This window comes from Borostomias antarcticus, assembly GCF_949987555.1.
Source record: "Borostomias antarcticus genome assembly, chromosome: 1".
Lineage (NCBI taxonomy): Eukaryota > Metazoa > Chordata > Actinopteri > Stomiiformes > Stomiidae > Borostomias > Borostomias antarcticus.
Genome location: NC_140234.1, coordinates 22,298,749 through 22,324,250, shown reverse-complemented (window position 1 = coordinate 22,324,250; position 25,502 = coordinate 22,298,749). Strand labels below are relative to the sequence as shown.

Here is a 25,502-nt window from a genome sequence, read left to right as displayed (position 1 = left end):
AGGAGAGCATGTTCCTAATTGGCTCTTCAAACGGAGCCCGGAGGATTGGGACCTTGTCTCTGGCAGGTCTCCAGCTCCTGCTGTACTGCGAGTGTGGCGCTGTCAGTGCAGCTGTGCAGGCGTCCCTGTAGGGGGGGGGGGGGTGGGTGGGTGAGTGGGGGGGGGTGAGACAATAGAGCTCCAGTATTGACTCTGCCAACAGATCCGATTTTGCACTGCAAAGTTACACGGAAGGTAACCCAAGCATGTGTTTCGAGTCTGATGTTTACTTAAAAGTCCATAATTCAGGGCATAGACACGTAAGAACAGAGGAGAAGAGGACTCGGTTGGAGGGAAAATAAACGGTTCCTGAACTCCTGAATTCCATGAGTACGATAGCTCTGTTTCAGCGTGTCACATACCATCCGGCCCCGTCCATGAACCATCCAAGAGTCCCAGGGGACGGAGCAGCGCTGATAAAATATTCACCTGCCCCTCGGCGGCAAAAGCAACACCGAATGATTTATGAGACGAGCTGTCAGCCGAACTCCCGATCTCTGGGAGGAAAAAGAAAAAAAAAATTACACCCAGCGATAAAACGGGAAAGGCTTGACGGGCGATTCGACGAAGGAGACCAGGTAAGCGTGCGCCGACGCCCCCTGGAGAGGCGGTCTTCAGATGGCCCCTGAGGGGCTCTGGGGAAGAATCACAGCTGACGGGTGGCGCCTCGTGCCCGTCGGCCAGACGCCGGCCTCCCCATGAGCCCCCACCCCTCCCCCCACGTTGCGGGGGTGTAATTCCCGTCGGCGAATGGAACGTCGGCAGAGCGCCTGTGTATATAAGACCCGGGAGAGGCTGGGAGAGGGTCTGTTCGTGACTAGGAGCGCTCCCGGCTGTCATGGCGGAGACTAACCTGAGGATCAGCGGCGGGGCGGTGAGGTTCGGGGCCACCTACGGGAGCAACCGGCTGTTCTCTGGGAGAAGCCTAGGAGGCGGCGGTGGTGGCGGTGCTGGAGGGGCAGGGATGGCTCTCTCTAGATCGTTCGGTCTGGGAGGAGGAGGAGGGATGGGTGGAGGTGCGGGGCTGGGGCTGGGCCTGAGAGGAGGGTTCGGGATGGGGGGAGGCCAAGGGCTCGGGATGGGGGGAGGCCTAGGGCTCGGGATGGGTGGCGGCGGAGGGGGTCTGGGTTTGGGTTTGGGCGGCGGCGCCGCCAGCAGGGCGGCGCTCCGGGCCGGGTCGGCGCCCCTCAGAGCCCGTCTGGGCGGCCGCATCTTCAAGATCGGCGGCTACGGCTTCAACCCGTCCTTCCTGAGCGCGGCAGCAGCGGCGGCGGCAGTGGACGCGGGCGTCAGCCCCGTGCCCAGCATCGACCCCTCGCTGCCCTCCCTGGACGCGGTCCAGGTCACCCGCCTGAAGGAGAAAGAAGAGCTGCAGGTGCTCAACGACAAGTTCGCCACCTTCATTGATAAGGTACCCCCCCCCCACACACACACACACATCTTCACCAACGATGCTGGAACTAGCACCACACACACGGGGGTCTCCGGATGGTATGGATTGGCATGGTAGATAGAGACCAGTAGTCATTGTGCGGCCGCGAGTACTTCGACATCCTTCAGAAGTATTTTGACATCCGTCTTACCCCGACATTAGCTTAGCTTGCCGAGGAGCTGTTTGACATTCCAATATTTGTACGTGTGCTTGTAAAAACAAATGAACGAAACCCAATATTTGGACAACTGCTCGAACAAGCAGCGGAATTGGTCCTCCGGTCCTCTGTGGTCCTGGTCTGCTCTCTGGCCCGTCAGGGTATTTCACCATCCATGCTTGCTTTGGACCACTCTCCCTGCACTGCAATCACAACGCAGGGGAGAAAGTGGTGTCCAGGAACTGTTGTACTAGTTTTTGATTGATTGCGATTACTCGTCCCTCAAATGAAGACTTAAAAAGGCTTCACACACATTCCTAGCAGAATACAAGGGCCTATTTGCAAAATACAAAACAAAATCAGGCCAGAAGCACAGCAATGCATGAATATGGATGCCCTGTATTAGTCAGCGGCATACTGATTCTAGAGGCTCAACGTTCTGTGTAAATCTGAATCGGTGTGTGTACAGAGCACACCGCAGGGGGTCTCTCTGATGTCTCTCTCTCTCTCCCCCGCCAGGCGCGTTCCCTGGAGCAGCAGAACGCCGTGCTGAAGGCCAAGATCTCCATGTTCACCAACCCCGAGCAGGGCGGGCCGGCCAGCACCACCGTGCTCCTCACCTCCGCCATCGGCACCTACAAGACTCAGATCGACACCCTGTCCACCACGAAGGAGGCCATCGTCGCCGAGATCGAGCACTACAAGAGCGTCATCGACGACATTCACGCCAGGTAGTGGGAAGGGCTTGCGAGCCCATAATATGAAATAACCCCCCTCATACACAACGCCGATAGCACAGACCCCATGATAGACCAGGCAGAGCACAGAGACATAATAGTACAAGTTAGTAGCAATAATAATATTTGTATTTAGTCTTCATTGCGCCTCTTTGTTGTCCTCTGTGCACTGCAGCAATAACTGTAATTTCCCCCCGGGCAACGATAAAGTACTGAGCTAATCCATTATGTGACGTTTGTGCACTAATTGGGTAAATACTACCGGATGAATAGTGTGCATGTCACCGTTGGGCTCCAAGGGGCCTGCTGGTGCATGGTGTTATCCAGCTCATCTCTCGACTCTAATTGGTCTTAATGCTGACAGATATGAAGAGGAGTCGGCCCAGACCAAGTCTTTGGAGATGGACTGGACCACACTGAAAGAGGTTTGGATTAATGCTGAAATCGCCATTATAAAAGAATTAAACTAAATCATTCATCAAATTAATCAAACTAGTGTCCGGTCCAGTGGACTGTAGTACATCAAACTGCCACTTCGGAAAGGATAGGCCCCCTGTGGGCCGATCCCCCCTGTTTACCTTACACTAATGTGTATTTGTGTGCTGTTCTAGGAGGTGGATAATCTCTACCTGAGCATCTTTGAGCTTCAGACCAGCATCAGCGGTATGGAAGATCAGATCACTCTTTCTAAGCAGGTGTACGATGCTGTAAGTGGATGAAAGAACCCTTTCACTGCACCATCTCTCCTCTACGGTAAAGGCTTGAAATTACCATTTACCCCTTAAATGAAACGAACGCTGGAAGCGTATCGGCGATGGCCTCAGTTCAATTAGTATTCTGCAACTACTGGTTCCTGGTCTGCTCGTGTAGTCGCGTTCCTCCCAGAGGCCCTGCCCACCTGCTCCGGCGCTAGCTGCATTTAGATGTCTCCTCATCAATTATGAAGATGCAGACAGGCTAAGAGGCAGCACTCAATGCCGCACTGATGCTCCTCTCCTCAGTCCCGCGTGCACACACGCGCGGGCGCACACACGCACGCACACACACACACACGCACACACACTAAAACAATCCCAAGATGATTAGTGCAAAATTAGGTATTCTAAACTGTTGACATCAGGAATTTATGTCTCTGCTTCCGTGACTCTGCATCTGCATCGCAAAACGAAGGGAAATATTGATGTTAAAAAAAAAAAACGATTAGTATAAATAAGATCACAAATAGCTTAGAGACACGACATTCATACATCAACCAACGCTTCAACAATCTAATTAGTATCGTTAGAGGAAAACTAGATGTTACCATGGTAATGTAGGCTTAGGTCGTAATTCACTGTGGAGCACCGATTTGTAAACTGGTTTTCATCTCGCCAGACGAGAGCAGACGGACATTAAGATAATGCGTCCTTTGTGTCTCCAGAATCGTCCGTTGATCCCGTCTCAATGTGTGCGCTTTCCAGAAGGTGAAGGAAGTGAGGAACATCGTGACGGGCGGCGTGAAGTCGGCGTTCTCCATCTCGGTGGACAACACCGCCCAGGCGCAGGACCTGACCAGCGCGCTCGCAGACGTCAAGGCCCACTACGAGGCCCTGGCCCAGCGCAGCAAGCAGGACGCACTGCTGTCGGTACAGGACAGCGTACGTATAAAGACGAGTGAACAACTGATACCCAAGGGGGAAATGGATTCGACATGAAAACCATTTTTAAAAATCACACACGTAGCCTAGCCTACAGTAGCCCTTCAGTATCCCCTACTACCGTCTAACCTGAATTAGCTACATCTTGCATCAGCCTCTCAAGAGCCCATTTCTTTTATTGGCTCTATTGGTTCAGCAACTAGATCGGCAACTGCACCTTTCTCCCTGTTGTAGAACCCTATTATTTTGCCTACAGTGACATCACAGGCTACTTGCCCATTATAAGTTAATGGGTCGGAGGTGCAAACAAATTGCTTCTACAATATGGATGTCTTGGGGGGGGGGGGGGATGCCTGTATGTGTGTCTCAAAACATAGAACCCTACCACAGAACACGCCTTACTCCCTGTCATAGAACCCTAGCACAGAGCCTTTTTTGCCATATTTCTCCCCATCCTTCCCCATCAGTCTGTATTGTTTTGGACAGACAGAACAGCGCCTTCAGTTCCATGCTATTCCTATCCTATCTCTCCTCCCAGTGGCAGCCTTTAGTATTGCAGCTGAGCTGTTCATAACAGTCTGGCCTCGTTCCACACACGGGGGCTTCTCTAAATGAATCCAGAAGGATGAGATGAAAGGCGATGATGGATCTGAGAAGTAGTAGCCCACAACTCCAAAGCCCACTAAGTAGATTTCATTTTAGTGGCGTATGATCTAGGAAAAAGACCTAGTTAAAAAGTTAAAAAAGCGCTCTGCATTTCGGCCGTAGGCCACAGCCTTCATGATGTGGTAGGGACTGATCTGGTGAATGGTCTGGTTCTCTCCCGGTTCTACCCTAGTTCACATTCTCTCTCGCTCTCCTTGCGTCATCTCCAGATCTCTATGATGTCCATCTCCACCCAGCCGAGTACCCAGAGTTTGGCCCAGGCTAAGGAGGAACTCCGCGTCTACAAACTGCAGATCGACTCTGTGCAGAGGGAGATCGACAGGCTCAAGACCCTGGTAAGACGACTCGCAGCAGAGCTGATAATGGCGTGCGTGGAAGTGTGAGGCGATGTGACGGTCAAAGTATTCCGCATTGCTTATGCGCCTGTTGAATCACATACTATCCCTGTAAGAATGTCATTGCTCATCATTCCTTTGGTTCGTGTCTAAGATAGATACACACTGCGTCATTAACTGAGGTCACATGACTGTGATTGCGAATGACCCGTTGCAGAACATCCAGTTGGAGTCTCATGTTGACGAAGCGGAGTCCAGCTCCAGCTCCCACACGGACACGTACCTGGAACAGGTGCTGGTGCTCAGGTCCCAGCTGGACGACATTAGAAAGGTAGGCCTCATTACGGGCTTGAGTGTCAGGTAGCTAAAATCAGATTTTTGTAAAAAAAAACAAAAAAACATTTAAAGGTACACTTCTTCTTCTGGGAAGGCGTCGGTCACTGCCACGTCACACGCTGTCCAGTTGACTTGAATTATTTGAATATTTCAGACCTATTTTGAAAAAGTAACCATCCCTTTATTTCCCTCAGCAAATAACCCACTACGGTCAAGAGTACCAGGAGGTCCTGGCCAGTAAGATGTCTCTGGACGTGGAGATCACAGCATACAAGAAACTCCTGGACAGTGAAGAGACCAGGTGATCGCCGTTCAAAAGAACCTGTTTGGGTATTCATCTGGTCGTATGTCCCTCCTACCACCGGCTCACTGTTGTCTTTCATGTTCTAGACTCAAGTCAGGAGGAGGTGTGACCGTGCACATGTCCAAGACAGCCAGTGGAGGAGGAGGAGGAGGAGGCCTGGCCCTAGGTGGCGGCGGCGGCGGTGGTGGTGGTGGTGGTGGCGGCGGCGGCGGATACGGAATGGCCGGCGGCTACGGAGGCAGCTTTGGCTACGGAGGTGGTTTTGGAGGTGGTTTTGGAGGCGGCATGGGCCTAGTGGCCAGCTCTTTCGGAGGGGGCAGCAGCTACTTGTCCTCCAGCCTGAGCAGCAGTGCGCGTGAGTACAGCTCCAGACCGCCACGTGTTAGAAGTGCCACCTTATAGAGGCCTAGTAGCACATGAGACGCAGATCAGAAGCAGTTGTGTGCATGACCTGATCGTGCTAAATGGTGATTCTCACCCCTCCAGTTTCTACGACCGTGTTCTGAGGACCGTCGGCCGGACGATGTGGCGGACAAGTCTGCAGGGAGCTGCCGCTTCGCTAGGAGACCGTGGTCGAGATGGGAAACATCTGCACCATCCAACCATCCGCACCACCCAAATGTCCTATATTCTTTCTTCTTTTGTTCTCTGCTAGTACAGGCTACTAGCCAAGGAATACTATGTACCATAATCCATATCTGAACTAACATAAATTTAACTGTCTCCATAATACACATCAAGTATATTGCCTTTGTTTCTGTTTGTTTGATGTAAAGCACCTTGGTCAACCCTGTTGTTTTTAAATGTGCTCTATAAATAAAGTTGGATTGGATTAGAAAACAGATGGTTTTAATGTGTGAAACGCCAACATGTGTGCCAGCTATCAAAATAAGACCCACACACTAATTAATTTAGTGATCCAAGACCCCTTTGACATGTGATGACATTTAATGTTTAAGGCAAATTCCCATGAGGACTTTGAAACATTGACACACACATACAGTATGTGGTACTGTGGTAAGTACACCAGGTTAAAACAGCCGCACAGGTTACAAAGAGGACAAGCTGACGTACAACACAAATCTCTCTCCTTCCTCCAAGCCTTTGTATCAAAAGGATATCTACAGCTCTTCACAGAGCAACGTACAAAACCAGAGCACTACGTCCATCTTCTGTACACACAGACACAGACTGTGGTCTGATTCTCTCGGCTCACTCGCTCGCTCTGGTAGATTAAAAAAGTACTGAATGTTTTAAAAAAAAAAAACAGAAACTTTTCTAAAGAGGAAAAAGTGAGTGTAGAAACGTGTAGAAGTGGGGTAAAGAACTGGACTGCGGTCACGGCGCGCTCTACTGGCCTCCTTATTCAGCTGCTCCTCCACCTCCCTGCTGCGCTTTCTTCTTCTTCTTAGGTGCCTTGTTGGCTGGAGGCTGTGACTTGGCCTTCTTGGCCGGGCTCTGTAGAGGCTGTGACTTGACCTTCTTGGCCGGGCTGGGTGCGGGTGGAGGCTGTGACTTGGCCTTCTTGGCCGGGCTGGGTGCGGGTGGAGGCTGTGACTTGGCCTTCTTGGCCGGGCTGGGTGCGGGTGGAGGCTGTGACTTGGCCTTCTTGGCCGGGCTGGGTGTGGGTGCCTCTCCCCCTCCCCCTGGCTGTTTCCTCTTTTTGTTCCTCTTCTTGTTCTTCTTCTTGCCCTGTCCTCCCTCTGTAGTCTCAGAGCCGGTCGTGGTGTCTGTTGCTCCCATCTCAGAGACGGGCACCTGCTTCTTGCGGTTTTTGCGTTTCTTGGTGTCGGGGAGGAAGCCTTTCTTCTTCTTCAGGACGTTTTGTTGGCCTTGTTCCGCGACGGTTTTCTTTTGCTTCTCAATTTTGGGCTTCCTATTAAAAACGAGTGAGAAAATCAGACAAGATCATGTTTACGGATGGTGTGGTTATAATCGTTTCTTTTTTTAATAGTTTTTTTGTATTTTTTATATCGTTTTAACTTTTTGTTTTCAATTTCACTTTAGTTTTAATTTGTTTCTAAAGCAGGTTTACTAGTTAAGTTTTAATTTATTTGAAAATGCTTAGTTTTGGTTTAGTTTTTAGTCTCAGTATTAGCTTGTTTTTTTCTGCGCTAGCCTCGTGAGACCATCCTGATCTCATGTTATTTCACTCCATGTGAAACAAACCACCTGGCACACGTCAGGTTACTTCTGCGCAGGGGCACAGCTAAAAAATAAATAGATTTCATAGATAGATTTCATATCCACCCAAATTACTAGGCTTATGTATAAAAGAAAATTTCTCAATAATTTTATTTTAGTTAGTTTTGTAAACACAATTCAGATTAAGTTATTGTTTTTTTTAAGCTGTTTTTTTTATATTACAGTAAAAAAAAAAAAATCTAAGTAGTTTTGTTTTTTTGTGTTAGTTTTCGTTAACTATAATAACTTTGTGGCGTTCTAGTATTGCTCTATTGTATCTCTTTATAGGCTTTTTTTTTTGCGCTGTTCAGGGTACTTAGCTGAAAATAATATTTCAAAGGGTACAGTATTGAAAAAGGTTGAGAACCACTGGTTGAGAAGACAAACGGTGCTCAGCGAACCTGAGTGTTCTGTCATCCCTGTTCTCAGTAGCGTGGTGGTTCAGGGGTACAGGGTGGCCATTGTTACTCACGTGACTCCGAAGTGCTTCATGACGGCCCAGTACGTGTCCTCCAGCTGGCCCGTCTTCCTGAAGCCCAGCACCTGTGTCATGGACCGGAGCACGCCCTCTAGAGGGCCCAGGTCCACCGCCAGCTTCTGGAAGAGACCGGGAGAGAGACCGGGAGATTCAGAGTGACTCATGGACAACATCATGCTTTGTGATTAATAATGTGTCATCATGAACCACGTCATGTTTTGTATCAACACACAAAAATCTGCCTACTTAAAGAAACAATGTTTAGGTGTTGTTGTTTGGTTCCTACCTGCTGGTTGATGTTTTTGACCAGGAAGAGGCAGACGTCCAGGGATTTGACCACCTTCTCCTGGACCACCTTGCTCTTACTCTGGACCGCCAGCTCCAGACTCTGAACGGGTCGGACATCGACATCGTCAGAACACGACACAGGCAATCTCAACCAGACAAGCAAGCCAACCGCTGCTTGATGAGAAGTGGTGTGAGTGTTGGGGGTATGAGGTGTGTGTGTGTGATTGAGGTGTGTGTGTGGTTGAGGTGTGTGTGGTTGAGGGATGTGTGGTTGAGGTGTGTGTGTGTCTGTTTGAGGCGTGTGTGTGTGTGGTTGAGGTGTGTGTGTGTGTGTTTGATTCCTACCTTCGTCAGCTGCTCCACGGCTTTGCTGCACAGCTCTGTCCAGGCGGCGCCCGCCAACAGCTGCTGGACCTCCCTGCTCTGCAGCGCCCGCAGAACCATGGCACAGGCCTGGCCCTGGGGAACCAAAACAAACCAGAGAACATCAGAACCACAGGCCAGGCCAGAGAACATCAGAACCACAGGCCTGGCCCTGGGGAACCAGAACAAACCAGAGAACATCAGAACCACAGGCCTGGCCCTAGGGAACCAGAACAAACCAGAGAACATCAGAACCACAGGAGGAACTCTAAAACAAACCCAGGAGAGAGGAAATCAGTGACACAATCTACAGGCTGCCACTCCCCATCACTGATTATCTAGGTACAACATTCGTGAAAAAGCTTAGACGAGCCGGATGGATTGAGCTACAGTTCCATTAGGAAATACTTCCTTTCCATGTCCATCCTTCCTCCGGCATGGGAGGGTGAGTTTACCTGCTGGTGTTCCCTGACCCCGGCTGTGATGTTCTCCACCGCCGTGTCCAGAAGGTTCACGCACAGGACCTGCGGGGGACGGACAACACAAACAAACCCCGGGTTTTTAAACCGAGGAAGTCACATTATGAAGACGATTCAGTTATGAGACAACGGAGGGAGAATAAACGTGAGACGTGTGTAGATCCGGAGGAGGCGACTCACGGGGAAGCGCGTGAAGAGGTCCGTGAACATCTGTCCCGACAGAGGGCTCTTCCTGCGCGTCATGAAGGAGCCGAGGGCCTCTTTGAAGATGGCCGTCACCCTCGTCACATCCACGTCCCCCATGAAGCGCAGCTGGAATCGCAAACACCAGGGGACAGGTTTGTTGAGTAGCACCGTGCAAGTGCTTTAGATATGCACCCCCAACCCCCACCCTTGAGAATACTGACTTCCACGTTGATGCATGTTGCACACATTGCAAATAAACCAATTCAGAAACTAGAGAATGTTACAAAAGTATAAAAGTGAGACAGAGAAACTGTGAGGTGACGAGTGTGTAATGTGAGGTGATGTGTGTGTAATGTGAGGTGATGAGTGTGTAGTGTAAGGTGATGAGTGTGTAATGTGAGGTGATGTGTGTGTAATGTGTGTGTAATGTGAGGTGATGTGTGTGTAATGTGAGGTGATGCGTGTGTAATGTGAGGTGATGTGTGTGTAATGTGAGGTGATGTGTGTGTAATGCTTACCTCAACATCTGGTGCCTTTTTGTCTGCTGCGTCGGGAACTTTGCCTCTGAGCACTTTGACCAGGTAGACAGACGCACTGGGACACACAGGAGAGACAGCGTGAGGTTGGAACTACTGTAGGATTTTCCCAGTGGGGATTAAACTGATACGGTTGTCTGGTTTTGGTACGCTATTCTGATTGTGGACGGAAATCACACACTCAGAGAGGACTCGTCTTCATTTTGTGTGAAAGCAATTAGGACGAAAAAAGTCTCTCCGATTTATTCTAAAACAAATTCTGTCAGATAGCAATTTATTATGAAAGTAGCCAAGTTATTACAGTTTCAAGGAGTTTCCAGTACTTTATACAAAATTCAAGAACGTTTCAAACCTTGAAAACTCCACATTGAAATTCAAGCATTTTCAAGCATTTCCAGCAGCCGTAGGCACCCTGATCTTCACAGTGGAGCAAAAAAACCGACTCCTCGACTTCAAGAATCTCGGTTGACTTGAGGGTCTCCGACTGATGATTCGACTCGTTGACTTTCAGGGGGCAGCCCTGCCGGTCTGAGAGTCTTTGGTAGCCGCTAGTGTTGTTAAGCCTGTCTGGTCGTCTCACCTGAAGAAGTAGAGTGAGACGGAGGAGTCGGACAGTCTCTGGGCTTTGGTCACTAGTCTCTCCAGCAGGTCGTGGAGCTCCCCCTGTCTGTCGCCGAGGGTCTTGCAGTACTGCTTGGCCCGACACAGCTGGTTCCTGTGGAGTGGGAGGATGCTAATGTTACTGCCCGCTCACAATGATGACCGTCTGCGTCTAAACACCGGTATGTGTGTGTGTGTGTGTTTTGTGTGTGTGTGTAGGCCTCGGTTTATCCGTGTGACGGGAGGGACATGGCTGCGTATCAAAGCCTGTTATATGCGCGTGTATGTGTGTGTGTGTGTGTGCATGTGTGTATGTGTGTGCGTGTGACTCGTTAGCGCCTGCGCGGGTCGTACTTGAAGATGTCGGCGGCCCTGCGGAGGAAGTCCTGCTCCTGCTGGTCGCTGTCGGAGCTCTGGATGCAGCTCTCGATGATGCCCAGCAGGGGCTCCACCATGCCCAGCACCAGGGGGCTGGCGCCCTGCTTGGCCAGGAACACCTCCACCAGGTCCAGCACCTGGATCGACATTACAACCTTACATTAGTCATTTAGCAGACGCTTTTATCCGAAGCCACTTACAATAATTGCATTTGACGTAGGTAGTCAGTGTGCTACTACTCCTCAGAACTCACAAGTGCATTCTAAGTACGTGACTGAGGGTGTGTCCACCGACAAGCAGAACAGCACCAAGCTTACAGCTTCTTAGAGCGCACTAGAGCTGGAGTTGAGAGCTGGCTAGGCTACATCAGCAACAAGTGTTGTGTTTTTGCAGACTAACTAGCCTGGTTAAGATAGCTAGTGCTAACATTCGCCGTCTCTGCAGTTTGTCATCATCAGAACAGTCTTTTACAGCCTGCGCTCTAGCCTAAAAAGTTCCCTAAAAGTAGCCTAAAAAAAACGTTTTTCAACTGCAAAAAAGCCTAGAGCTCATGGCGGTGTAGCATTAAAAAGCGCTTGGAACACAGCTCTCGTCTCTATAGCGCCCTAGAGCTCATTAACCATTGTAAACAGCGCCAGCTCTAAAGTAAGAGCTTAATCTAGTGCTTAAGCAAGAACAACACAGCATGAGGGTTAGAACGGCCAAACCCACACAGCTAGGTCGTATTTTGTAGGAAGTTATCCTTTACTCTGGGGAGGATGGGTTCAGACGATACGTTTCTACTCGCCAACTAGACGAGGAAGAGCGCGAGGAGGCGCGCCCCCGCGTGGTGTACCTTGATCCTGAAGTCCCTGACCAGGCCCTTCTCCTTGCGTAGCCGCTCCTTCTCGTCTTTCTTGGCCTGAGTCCTCTTCTTCTGCTCCGAGAAGAGCGCTGCGATGCTGTCGTCCAGCTTCAACATGGCCTCGTCGTCCAGCTCGTCTTCATCGCTGCCGTCCTCCTCGGTGGCCTGGGGTCAGAGGTCAAACTCAGCATCTCTGCAAACGACGCACTTAGCTTACAGCCTACAGCTCTTTCATAAATAATAATAATCCCTGAAATGGTAGCGTTGGTCTGTCAGAGCTAACCGTAATCTTCGCTAGTCAGACACTTCTCCAGACGGACACCATGGAGAACTAGCATGGAGGAACAAAACGGCGTCGGTTCTGCCGAGTGGCAATGAGAGAACCTACCAAGGCGTTCTGGTTCTGCAGGACCTTCATCAGCTCTAGGCGGAAGTTCTGGTCCACCTCCGCGGTCCCCTCCATGGCTTCATCTTCCTCCAGCCCCTCCTCCTCTTCCCCCTCATCATCATCATCATCATCATCATCAGAGTCATCATCTGATGCATCAGACTCCTCCTTGGAGAAGGAAAATTACACAGAACGTTGGCGTTTGCGTTCAGTTACACTGACATCACCGTTAATCCGATTTCTCTGCTCATATGTGACTCAGGTTTGTTTATTTTCATGACAGTGTGAACAGCACAAATCACATGGAATCTGATATTTTTAAATCACATTTGGGCCACTTCCACACGTGGTCCTAAATCAGATACACATTAGATGTTTTGCAATGCGACCTCAGTGTGAACAGCCAAACAAAACATCATATCTGAGCAATCAAACTGAATTGAGCCCTAAGGCTTGCGATGTGAACGTAGCCAAAACGCCAAACATGCCGACACCGAACACCACCATTATCTCCAGACAGAGACGTGAAAGGTTTCTGACCTCCATCTCCTGGTCCTCGTCTCCTTTGTCAGCTTTTCCTTTCTTCTTGGTTTTGTCTGCGTCTTTGTCGTCGGTCACCACCACGGCGCCGTCCTCCTCGTCCCCGTCTGGGTCCAGAACCTTCGGTCCAAAAACATTCAAACGAATCGCATTAACCAGAAACATTCACCACCACTGAGGTCAACCAACAACAAACTGAGAGACACACTAAGTACTCTGGTTAGTTACTGGACGGCATGGCTGTATGGCGTCTCACACAGTCATAACGGTATATCCTTGCAGTTCGTTGAATATTGTCATGCCTTCTCCACCAATCGGCCTAGGTTTGGAAACGTCAGTGGAGTGAATGTAGGCGATATATACTTCCTGAATTGAAGCCCAAAAAAAGATGGGCAGTCACTGTTGAGCTCTATAAGGCAGCCCCTGAGGGCCTGGGCCTGGAAATAACAGTTAAGGCTGGATGCTTTTTAAACATTTTATAATAATCCTTTAGCAGTGCAGGCGCCCCTAGGGTGGGGATAACTTACAACACAACGACTAGAACACCCTGGGTTAGGTGAAGCAGAATTCCTGGTGATGAATCAGAAAGAGCCGAAGCAACAGTATTTACTCAATATATAGTCTCTTACTCTACAGGGTTTGGATTCCTGTATAAAACTATCTTGATTAAGTGTGAAAAAACTTTGTGTTCCCGCTGGTAGAGAAGCCAGTTCCCAAAGTGGTACAGAGGTGCACGCATAAGTACTACCAAGCTATTTAAGGATGCTAGGAGCGATCCATATAAACTGCTAATAATACCTGCCAAGGACAGGTGGACTGTACTGATTAAATGTTTTAGTTAAGGCGAGCCTCCTCTGAATCTTTTATTAAAACAGGGCCGCTCCTGAGGTCTAAACACAGCTGATATTGCGTGAAAAAGAAGCTAATAAGTTGTCCGGTGACCACAGGTCCCTGGATTACACTAACGCATATTCACATATTCGCATTTCCCTCTGTTTGCGCCTAGCGATTACACTATCCCGGCAAAAACGGCCCTTGAATCAGGACGCCTTGGAAACTCGGAGCTGCTTTGTTTGCGCTGTGCCCAAAATGCTACGTTGGAATACGTAGCCGTGCAAATACGCATTAGTGTAACACAGGCCTAAGACCAGGCTTCTATATTAACACAGCCAGTGTTACCCTCGCCGTCCCCTGTCTGCAGTATAAGGACCACATTAGAGCCAGAGGATCGCTGCCCTCACAGCCTCTGCCAGAAGACAAACCCCGAACAGGAAGTACTATCCGCGAGCGTTCGTCCCCGCTGGACACCTCGGCCACTTACGTCCAGGATGGCGTTGAGCGCCCGGGCGGTGAGGTGGGGGCAGATGCCGGCGAACACCGTCTTGCAGACCTGGCGGATGTGGCGACTAGGCCGGGATAGCAGGGACAGCAGGATGTCCACCACCACCTCCGCCCAGTGGGGCTCCGCCTCCTCGCCATCCGCTGCAGCTGGAGCAGGGGTACGGGGCGGGGGAGGGGGAGGGGGGGAGAGGTCAAAAGGGTGGGTCAGGAGGCTGGATACTTGCATGTCCACTATATCCACAGCTATAAAAATGATACTTCTCTGTCCATTCATGCCGAAACTGGCGATTGTCTATCTTTAGAGTTGACAGGGACGCTTTTTGTAATGTACTTTAGCTCAGAAGTATTGTGAAGCTGCATTCGTTCAAAATGAAACGTTCCATTGCTATTCTGATTATTCATGATATGACGCCTGTGTCGGGTAGAAACCTGTCGCTCTACCTGTCTTCTTCCTCTTGGACTTCCTCTCGTGGGCTTTCTCCATGCAGTTCTTCAAGTCCTTCATCAGGTCCACCAGATCATCTGGAGCCTTTTAACACCGCAAAACCACGACCGTCACAAAACGAAAACAAAAGCTCTCTCTCCAAAGCCATTCTCTGCATTCAAGTGGGGCCGTTTCATCGTGTGCTCCTTGAAAAAGGTGGTTGTTTCGATCACCTTGAACAGGTGGCTCGTTTGTTTAGCTCACCTTGAAGAGGTGGATTCCGACCAGCAGGAACAGCTGCTGGAAGGCGTTTGTCTCCGGCGTTTGTCCTTTCTTGGCTTTCTTCATCAGAGTCGCCACAGACGCCCGCATGCTAGAGGAGGGCAGAGGAGAAAAACGTTGAGGCATTGTCGGTACACGCCGCGGTTCTCTGAACGTCTGTCACATCCAAGTTTCTCTGATGTCAGTATTTATAACATAGCTAGCAAAGCTTTGGCAGTACACTTATCACCCTCTAACCCTCTCCTGTTCCCACCAAGGTTATTATAGTTAACGAAAACTAACTAAAAAACTAAAACTAGGTGTGAAAAAACGATAACTAACTAAAACTGTATTGTGTGTTTACAAAACTAACTAAAATAAACTAAAATTGTAGAGAAAATGTCCTTAGTTTTAGTCTTTTTCATTCCATACATAAGCCTAATATTTTGGGTGGATATGAAATCTATCCTTCATTATTTCTTTAGCTGAGCCCCTGTGCAGAGGTAATCTGACGTTCGCCAGATGGTTTGTTTTGCACAGAGTGAAACAACATGAGCTCACGAGATCAGGATGGTCTCAGGAGGCTAGCGCAGAAAAAAAACAACTAATACTGAAATTAATAAAAACTAAACTAAAACTAAGCATTATCAAAAAATAAAAACTAAACTAAACTAGCAAATCAGCTTTAAAAACTAATTAAAACTAAACTGAAATTCAACAAACTGAAACAAAAAGTTAAAACGATATAAAAATAAAAATAATACCCCGCCCCCCCCCCCCACAATCAACTACCCCCCACGGTGTGCCAGCCCGGTCGTCTGCCTACCTGTCCCAGGCCTGCCTCTGCTCGGGGGTGAAGGGCTGGGTGCTGTGGGCGTGGTCGGGCCGGCCCAGCAGGTCGGCGGCGTACTGGACCAGGCGCTGGATCCACATGCTGCCGTCGGCCGTCACGCCCTGGATGTGCTTCTGGTTCAGGGCCTCGGCCTCGGGGGAGTCGCCCAGCGCCGGCAGGTGGTTCATGTGCTGGAGGACTCTGAGGGGGTGGGGGTGGAGGTTAAGGAGTGAGGTGGATGGGTAGATGGATGGATGGATGAATGTTTCGGCAACAGAAATCACAGCAAGGATGAACATTGGGTGCAGAGTAGTAAAAATAAAAGAGCCAGCCAAGAACTGGTTGTGTGTGTGTGTGTGTGTGTGTGTACGTACGCTCGTGCGCGTGTGTGAGAGAGTAATGGTTTGGGTACCCCGATAGTGAAATGATAAATGTCCATAGAAAATGTGCATAATGATAATGGCATACTTCCATGTGATTCTTTTGATTAGACTGCTCTGAGTTAATTTACTCTGAGTTAATTTACTGAGAAAGAGACAAGCCATATCTCACCCAAAGAAGGCGTTGACGAGGATTTGTCGGGTTTTGTCATCCAGCGGTACCGACAGGGAGTCTTCTGTCTCCGGTATGTCTGGGGTGGCCTTCTTGGTGTTGAAGAACGCGTGGAAAAAGACAAACCTGCCACCGCGGACGACGCGACAGTGCGTTAGCTTCTATGCTAAATACACCTGGATGCTAACAGATGCCTTGACAATAGTTCAGCGGTGGTCAAATACGGTGTCGCTCGTCACCTGGCGATGTCCATGACCAGGTCCTCGTCCCTCTGCGCCTGGTGGTTGTCCACGATGGAGGTGAGACGCGGGATGATCCACCGCCTCAGACGGAACACGCAGCTCTCCTTCCTGTACAGAGAGAGAGACCAGTCAGAACACACGCGCGCGAGAGAGAGTGACCAGTCAGAACACACGCGAGAGAGAGAGAGAGACGGTCAGAATACGAGAGAGAGAGAGAGACGGTCAGAATACGAGAGAGAGAGAGAGACGGTCAGAATACGAGAGGGGGAGAGAGACGGTCAGAATACGTAGCTCTCTTTCCTGTAGAGAACGTCAGACCCTCTACAGGAGAGAGCTGCGTATTCTCTCAATCTCTTTCTCTCTCCAGCTTTCTTTCCTGCAGAGAGAGAGAGAGAGAGAGAGAGAAAGAGTGAGAGAATATGCAGCCCTTTCCTGTAGAGAGAAACACTCAAGAGGGATTTGTCCACATTCTGTCGGATCCAGAGCCATAAAAGCAAAACTACAGCTAAAAACTAAAGCCAACGCTTATTTATTTCCCGAACAGACGGCAGCACTGAGGTGAACCAAGCCAACACTACAGAGCAGTTCTACTTCTAGACGTTCTGTGTGTCCCAAAAAGAGCAGTTCCTTCTAGAGGGGCCGGAACATAAAACCAACAGATCCAGACACTCCTTCACGCCCTCAACAATCACACTACTAAACTCCAATAGCAGAAGGTGAAACTAGCTCGTCTCACACACGCTTGGTTTGGTAAATCGTGTTTTTTTTTAGTTAAGCTCTGTTCTTTGATTTGTGTGTTTATTGCGCATCGTGATTTTGCTTATTGCTTATCGCTCGGGGACAAAATAACGTTTTACGACTACTACTCCACGCCGTTCCCCGACATGACCCGCTCCGGGCCGACCCACTCACTGGACTCCCCCGTCCTGGTTCCCCTTCTGCCGGCGGGTGCTGAAGTCCAGGCAGCCGTCCATCTGGGGCTGCAGGAACAAGCACTTGAGCCAGTCCACGTAGCGCCGCAGCGCGTCCGCCCGCAGGTGCTGCACCACGCGCCAGGTGGAGGGCACCACCGGGTAGCCCTGGTTGGTCAGCAGGGAGAAGCCCGTCATGACGGCCAGCTGCTTTTCCACGTCGTCGCAGTCGCGGAGGAAGTCACCCACGTAGGTCTCCATCTCCGGGGCGAACTTGAAGCGGTCCGGGAGCTGGGTGGGACGCGGTTCGTAATCAACAAACAAACCCGGTAAGTAACACCTTAACAACATGCCTGACTTGAGCGAATAAAAGGTCATGGTTGTATCTAGGGATGTAACGATAACCGGTATAATGATAAACCACGATAAAATCCGATTACATATATCGCGATGAAATGATCATTAAAACCGTGTTTGATTCCCGTGCTTTGAAAAACTCACTGTAAATACTGTGTAGCATCAACCAAAGTTAGCAACAGTCTCAAAGCCACATTATTTTAATGTTCATGCAAACAAAAAGTGCATAGTGCTGCAAAAAAAAAAGAAAATCTGGTTTTCAATGTAAATCTTGGTGAAATGATTTGAGTGTGTTTCAGTAGTTTTTAACATCTTCAACACATTTTAACAATACCACGATAATACTGATAACCATGATAATTTTGGTCACTATAATCTAGATGTGAAATCTTCCTACTGTCCCATGTCTAGTTGTATCCCTGTAGTGAAGCCGTACACCTCAGAGTGGAGGCATCCCAATTAGCATATTAATACCAATATCAACTCCTATCCACACTACATTTATTACAGTAGGAGTGGTAGTTCATGGAAGCGAGTTAATGAAGCAATAACTCAGTAGTATATTGCCAATACACCACAGGCTGTGCCGCCATCATAGGCGCAGCCCAGTTATAGTGGGTTCAGGTTGTTGGTCCATAATCAACAAAACCAAACCCAGTAATAACAACACAGCTGACCTGAGGTAATGACTATATTCAGAAAACTTCCCCAGAGAGAGTCAGCTGAACTGGCATATTGATACCCTTGTGTCCCCCTAGCCATGTCCCCCAAGCCATGTCCCCCAAGCCATGTCCCCCAAGCCATGTCCCCCAAGCCATGTCCCCCTAGCCATGTCCCCCTAGCCATGTCCCCCTAGCCATGTCCCCCAAGCCATGTCCCCCAAGCCATGTCCCGCTAGCCATGTCCCGCTAGCCATGTCCCCCTAGCCATGTCCCCCTAGCCATGTCCCCCTAGCCATGTCCCCCTAGCCATGTCCCGCTAGCCATGTCCCGCTAGCCATGTCCCGCTAGCCATGTCCCCCTAGCCATGTCCCCCTAGCCATGTCCCGCTAGCCATGTCCCCCTAGCCATGTCCCGCTAGCCATGTCCCCCTAGCCATGTCCCCCTAGCCATGTCCCCCTAGCCATGTCCCCCTAGCCATGTCCCCCTAGCCATGTCCCCCTAGCCATGTCCCCCTAGCCATGTCCCACTAGCCATGTCCCGCTAGCCATGTCCCCCAAGCCATGTCCCGCTAGCCATGTCCCGCTAGCCATGTCCCGCTAGCCATGTCCCGCTAGCCATGTCCCACTAGCCATGTCCCCCTAGCCATGTCCCCCTAGCCATGTCCCCCTCGCCGCTGAGTTCATTATTAGCCTGTGTGTTTCCTGTGCATGTCCGGAGGCGGGGGGCCCACCTGAGCAGAGACCACGTGTTCCCCGTAGTGCCTCATCACGTCCCCACACAGCACCTGCTTGAGCTGGGCCAGGGACAGCAGGGGCAGGGCACTGCCCAGGAGACGGTAGCTCAGGTAGCTTGAGGGGACAGTCAGAGAGAGAGACATCATGAGTTAGTAACTGGAGAGCACAGTCAGAGAGAGAGACACACATCATGAGTTAGTAACTGGAGAGCACAGTCAGAGAGAGACACATCATGAGTTAGTAACTGGAGAGCACAGTCAGAGAGAGAGACACACATCATGAGTTAGTAACTGGAGAGCACAGTCAGAGAGAGAGACACACATCATGAGTTAGTAACTGGAGCGCAGTCAAAGAGAGACACATCATGAGTTAGTAACTGGAGAGCACAGTCAGAGAGAGAGACACACATCATGAGTTAGTAACTGGAGAGCACAGTCAGAGAGAGAGACACACATCATGAGTTAGTAACTGGAGAGCACATTCAGAGTGAGACACATCATGAGTTAGTAACTGGAGAGCAGTCAGAGAGAGACATCATGAGTTAATAAGTCTTCTTCACAGAGTCGTAGATTTCTCTGAGGATGCTGGGAGGCACTGGTGGTTTGGGTTATTTAACTATAAATATGACACCCATGGATACAAGACCGCGACAGAGATCGGTGGGGTCGAAATTACAAATAAAGTTAGATTTGATTTGAAATTATTTTCTTTGCGTGTGTGTGTGATAGTGTCTGCTAAGGGTGTGTGTGTGTGTGTGAGTGAGTGAGTGTGTGTGTGTGTGATAGTGTCTGCTAAGGGTATGTGTGTGTGTGTGTGTGTGTGTGTGTGTGTGTGTGTGTGAGTGAGTGAGTGTGTGTATGTGATAGTGTCTGCTAAGGGTGGGTGTGTGTGTGTGTGTGTGTGCGTGTGTGATATTGTCTGCTAAAGGTGTGTGTGTGTGCGTGTGTGTGTGTGATGGTGTCTGCTAATGGTGTGTGTGTGTGTGTGTGATAGTGTCTGCTAAAGGTGTGTGTGTGTGTGTGTGTGTGTGTGTGTGCGTGTGTGGTAGTGTCTGCTAAGGGTGTGTGTGTGTGTGTGTTTGTGTGTGTGTGTGTGTGTGTGTGATAGTGTCTGCTAAAGGTGTGTGTGTGTGTGATAGTGTCTGCTAAGGGTGTGTGTGTGTGTGTGTGTGTGTGTGTGTGCTCACTGGCAGGGCCCAGGCTGGTCCTTCAGCAAGCCGTTGATGATGGTCTCGGCCCAGAAGAGCTGGAAGCTGTCCTCTCTCAGGGACACCTGCAGCAGGTCCAGAGCCACGGCCGGGAGGAGACGGTCCTTCTTCACCGAGCGAGCCGCCGTCTTCATCACCTCCACCAGCCTGGGAGAGAGAGGGGGAGGAGGAGGAGGTGGAGGAGGAGTAGGTAGAGGAAGAGGAGGAAGAGGAGAAGGAGGTGGGGGAAGAGGATGAGGAAGAGAAGGAGGAGGGGGAGGAGCACACAGGTTTGTCATCATCCTCGTCCACACAACACTGACCACGGTATCTTTAACTAGACAATCTCCTAAGCTTTATTTTCTGCATATGCACTCACACATCATCTTCAGTGTGCATCTTGTGCGTGCACATTCCATAGGCACCAGTTCAGTCATGTGATCAAAACATACCCTGGCACTTTGATAAAAGCCTGTGTTTTTTTCGCCGGTCGAGGTCACGCTGGCGCACTCACTTGGGAACGTTGTCCGGGGTGATGATGATGGACGATCCCAGCAGCTTCTTCAGCTTTTTGGGCTTCAGGGCCTGGGGGAACCTCTGCATGGCCACCAGGAGGAGCTGCAGTTGCTCGGGGGTGTTGAAGGCCGAGGACAGGTCACTCTGGAGGGCTCCCAGCAGCACCTCCTCAAACACCTCCTCGGGGGTCTACACGCAACAAACACACACATTTACACATAACATACATTTACACACACACATATTTACACTCAAAATACATTTACTTACACTTACACTTACACACACACAGACACACACACACACAGCATACAGTTACACACACACATTTACACATAACATACATTTACACACACACACATTTACACACAAAATACATTTACTTACACTTAGACACACACACACAGCATACAGTTACACACACACATTTACACAACATACATTTACACACACACACACACACACACACACACACACACACTTTCACACAAATCAATAAACAAGAAATGCTACATTTATAACAACAGAGGAACGTAGGGGCTGATGGTTTGGGTTGAATGGAAATTCAAAGCTATGAGAGAGCAAGATGTGACCAAAGTAAGGATGTGACCAAAGTAAGGATGTGACCAAAGTAAGGATGTGACCACAGAGCAATCGCCTCTAGTCACGTCACCTCAGACAGGATGTCCACCATGGTCTTGTTGGGCAGGTCCCTGAGATGTTCTCTATACTGGGAGAGACTCTGGAGCAGCTGGACACACTCCAACACCACCTGCGGCTCCTGTCATACACACAGACCGACAGCCACGTCACTCAAGGCACGTACACGCATGTCGGAAGGCAGATACACAGCTAAGACTAGGAATACCCAACAGGCAAATTCAATTATTATTATTATTATTATTATTATGACCATACTGTAGCTCTGTAGACTAGGGCCCATCACAAGCCCAGCTTCAATTTCGTACAGTATGTAATACACACTTACTTTGTGGAGCCGTGCAGACTGCGACAGGGCGAGCACGCCAAAGAAGTTGCCGAATGCAGCATTTCTGATAAGTTTCTGTCAATAAAAACCACAAAAAAAAAAAGGTCAGATAGTTCATGAGGTTTTGACAACTGCTATTGTGTTTTAGAACTACTGTTGTGCAAATTAAACCGGAACTCAAATGTTTACCTTCTTAACGGTCTTCAGGTTGTGCTTGTCTTTGATTTGATCTAGAGCCGTATGCAGAGGGATCTCCTCGAACACACTCAGAACCTAAGAATCAAAACACGCATCGACAGCAGCTTAACATTGATTTGCTTTGAGCACACAGGTTGTAATACACAACTGCTTTATCACTGATGATGATAAGTGGTTATATCATGTGACTGTGACAGTACAATGTGAGAATGACATTTGGAATGAGATCCTGTACAGGTGAAGAGTTTACGTACCTGTCCCAAAGCCAAGCTGAACCCTGGACGGACAACCTCCCTGGTGTGTGCCAGTCCATCTACCAGTCTCTTCAGGGTGTACTTCACCTCATCTGGCTGGAGTACAAGGGAGACAGATACATTATCAAATCAAACTTTATTTGTATAGCACATTTCATTCAGAGGCAACACAATTTGAATACAGAAAGCAAAGGGGGGATGGACATAAAATGGAAAAATTGTAAAAAGCTGTACAAATTATTTCCTGACCTCTCTCAACGAGAAAATCGAGCAAGCTCCTGTAAAATGTTTAAGTCTATTGTCTAAGAACATTTGCAGAGCAATAAACATGGGCTAAATACTACATAAGAGAGACGTGACTAGCAGTAGAGTAGATAAATAGTTACAGAGACGTTGTCTATATGGTAGGCCTTAATAGGATATTTAAGTGTATTATATAATATTGTATAATAATTATTGTAGTGCTTGTTGTATAATAATACAATAAGCACTAAGCAGACAGGCTCCTAATGAATGAGTAAACTGGGTATAGCTGCTAAGCAGAAATTGGGAGACAGAAAGCAGAGAACCAAAAATAAAAGTTCAAAATTTGTGTTTAGTTGTCATTGCTTTATTGTTAAATGCCACGACAGTTATATTAATATTGTCAATATTAGATATCAGGTCTGGTGCACTGTCACTGCTGTGAAAGCCTTAACTATTAGTTAGCTAGTAGTTAGTTAAACTGTGTTGGCTATTCAGAATGATTGTATGTATGCTACATTTTGGCAGCTGAGGATGTGAACTGTCAGGACGTATGCCACGCCAAAAACCCTCCACATGTTACAGTAAACTACAGTAAACACACGTGGCCAGGTAAGATAAATTAATGAACCTAGCTAACGTTGGCTAGCACAGCTATGTGAGCCTGGCTTGCTGAGCTAACCTAGCAAATAACCATCTCTATAGCTAATGCTAGATAGATGAAGTCGCACAGGGGGTTTCTTTTATAGCCGTAGTAGCTTTAACTAACTTAGTGCTAGCTACAGACGAATATTGCACGTCAAGGATAGAAGCAATCAATGAATAGTAACAGACTAGCCAGCAGCTAGCTAGCTGTGAGACCCACCTTCTCGCTTTTTTTCAGATACTCTATGAGATTTTCAATAGCCTTCAAGCGTATTTCCTGTTCGGGTTTAGCGATGTCCCAGAAAAAGTCAAGGAACTCTCGGTTCTGTTTGAGAATGCCCTTGGCATCGGTGACTTTGGGACGCACTGGTTCATTCTCTATCTCCCCCATGTCTGGAGAAGCATGCATGTTGCCATGTGAAGCTGGTTAGGGAGAGAAGCGTGCGTGACCCCTGGAGAGATTGGTTCCGGTGCGTAGCGGAAGTTTCGATTTAGGCAACTGCTACTTTTATTAATAACTTTCCAATTTCCTATAAAAATGAAGGATAAAGGTAAAATACAAAACATGAACAATATACTAATATAAATATAAGCAGAAACATATGCATATTCATAAGATAGCTATTAATGACATGTGTGCGGTAGGCCTATGCTGCATGGATGTATGAGATTTACTTAATGGCACACATTTCAAATAAATTCAATTCAAATTCAGCAGTATTTATCAGTAGTAGCCTACATATACAACACTTAAGACATTTCCAACAGAAACAGAATATCTATTAGGCTACACAGAATATCAATTACACATAGGCCTACAGACTAACACAAAGGATTAAAAAGGTTCTAGAATAAAATAAAAGCTAGGGGCAGTAATAATGTTACAATAATAATAATAATAATAATAGTAATAATAACAATAATAATTATAATAACGATAATATTAATATTATTATTATTATTAATAATAATAATAATAATACTGATAATAATAGTGCACTGTTATTATTATTATTATTATTACTATGCTACAGTGCATAGTGCTTGTGTGTGTGTGTGTGTGTGTGTGTGTGTGTGTGTGTGTGTGTGTGTGTGTGTGTGTGTGTGTGTGTGCGTGCGTGCCTAAATGTGTACCAGGGTCAGTGTTGGCCAGTAACGGCGGAGGCATGTTGGCCAGACCATTTCCCTGGAGGTAGGTACAAAACTAGACGTGGCCTTCCTGGTTCTGAGGGGCAAGGAGCTGTAGGCTACATGCGAACAAGGACTTGTACAGTAGCCTAGTATGTATGGAGGGTGTGTGTGGCGTCTTCAGCTATTTGTGAAGCCTTCTTTACTGTATGGATGCTGCTGGGTGGCTCCTGATCCCGTCCGATGATCTTATTGCTTACCTTGCATGTTGTGATATTGAAGTTCAGTATGCATTCCTCAAATCAAATCAAACTTTATTTGCATAGCGCATTTCATACACAGAGGCAATACACTGCACTTTACAGAGAGCATTGGGGGATGGACATAGGTCGCACCCCTACAATATCCAGAGGGAAAGTCTGCAGGATATGAAAGAAAGGACAAGGTAAGAGAACCTACTTTCAATATCCAACTTCCTTTATGAATTATATTTTGAAATTATTGGCCAGATGACTCATCTTTAAATCATTATTCTGAGGGTACAGAGTAGATTAATCTAAGTTATAAACGTGTAATGCTTCTGGAGAGCTGCATAAGCAAGAGACTTCTTTTTATTCAGCAATAAAAAGTGGGAATTCAAAATTACAACTCCATCCGACTCTCAACACATAGTTTCATGCAACACACATAGTTGTTCCACTTTTATCGCCATGGCTGTGTAATGAGAGCTTTGAGTGACATTCCTTGGGACATTCTGATAGACATTTCCTAGCTGACAGGATGCGCTACCCACGAATTAAACATCATATAATGGGTGGTTGGTCATCCTGATGAGGTATGGGCCAACTTTTCAGAACACTTGCTGCAGTGAGGTCCCCAGATAGCAAGCGGATCTGGGCCATATACAGGCCAGATCTGGCCCTTGTGGCTTAGTTCCGGTCCATATATGGCCCAGAATTATTACACATCCGCTTGCTATCTGGGTCTTAGCACAGTAGGCCTACGTCACCTAAGGTTCAGCTGGCAATTATGCAATGTTCCATAATGGTGCAAAGACATATTACCTAACGGGCCTACCGGGCCTACCGGGCCCAGGCCCCGGGGGCCTAAGAGCTCAGGGG

General features: G+C 48.4%; 2 protein-coding genes across 2 annotated transcripts; one reads left to right on the top strand and one right to left on the bottom strand.

Moving 5' to 3' along the window:
* Positions 1–877: 877 nt before the first annotated feature.
* LOC311314563 (thread biopolymer filament subunit alpha) lies at positions 878–6,234 on the top strand (the record flags this gene model as incomplete). Its single annotated transcript, XM_084444980.1, has 10 exons — positions 878–1,450; positions 2,148–2,359; positions 2,730–2,790; positions 2,977–3,072; positions 3,826–4,002; positions 4,878–5,003; positions 5,221–5,334; positions 5,534–5,640; positions 5,730–5,998; positions 6,130–6,234. 10 exons carry the CDS (start codon positions 878–880, stop codon positions 6,147–6,149), a joined length of 1,755 nt encoding a protein of 584 aa, XP_084301106.1. The 3' UTR covers positions 6,150–6,234.
* A 412-nt stretch (positions 6,235–6,646) lies between these two features.
* Positions 6,647–23,644, bottom strand: mybbp1a (MYB binding protein (P160) 1a; the record flags this gene model as incomplete). The annotated part of the gene is made up of 27 exons (XM_084437761.1): positions 6,647–7,519; positions 8,300–8,424; positions 8,592–8,693; positions 8,939–9,052; positions 9,412–9,480; positions 9,616–9,747; positions 10,140–10,215; positions 10,738–10,872; positions 11,112–11,272; positions 11,971–12,144; positions 12,368–12,535; positions 12,908–13,027; positions 14,229–14,395; positions 14,690–14,777; positions 14,937–15,045; positions 15,760–15,966; positions 16,318–16,443; positions 16,557–16,667; positions 17,472–17,761; positions 19,220–19,337; positions 20,410–20,577; positions 20,924–21,114; positions 21,599–21,706; positions 21,914–21,988; positions 22,103–22,186; positions 22,366–22,461; positions 23,474–23,644. The coding sequence occupies 27 exons, from the start codon at positions 23,642–23,644 to the stop codon at positions 7,006–7,008; spliced, it is 3,999 nt and encodes a 1,332-aa protein (XP_084293887.1). The 3' UTR covers positions 6,647–7,005.
* Positions 23,645–25,502: the final 1,858 nt, after the last annotated feature.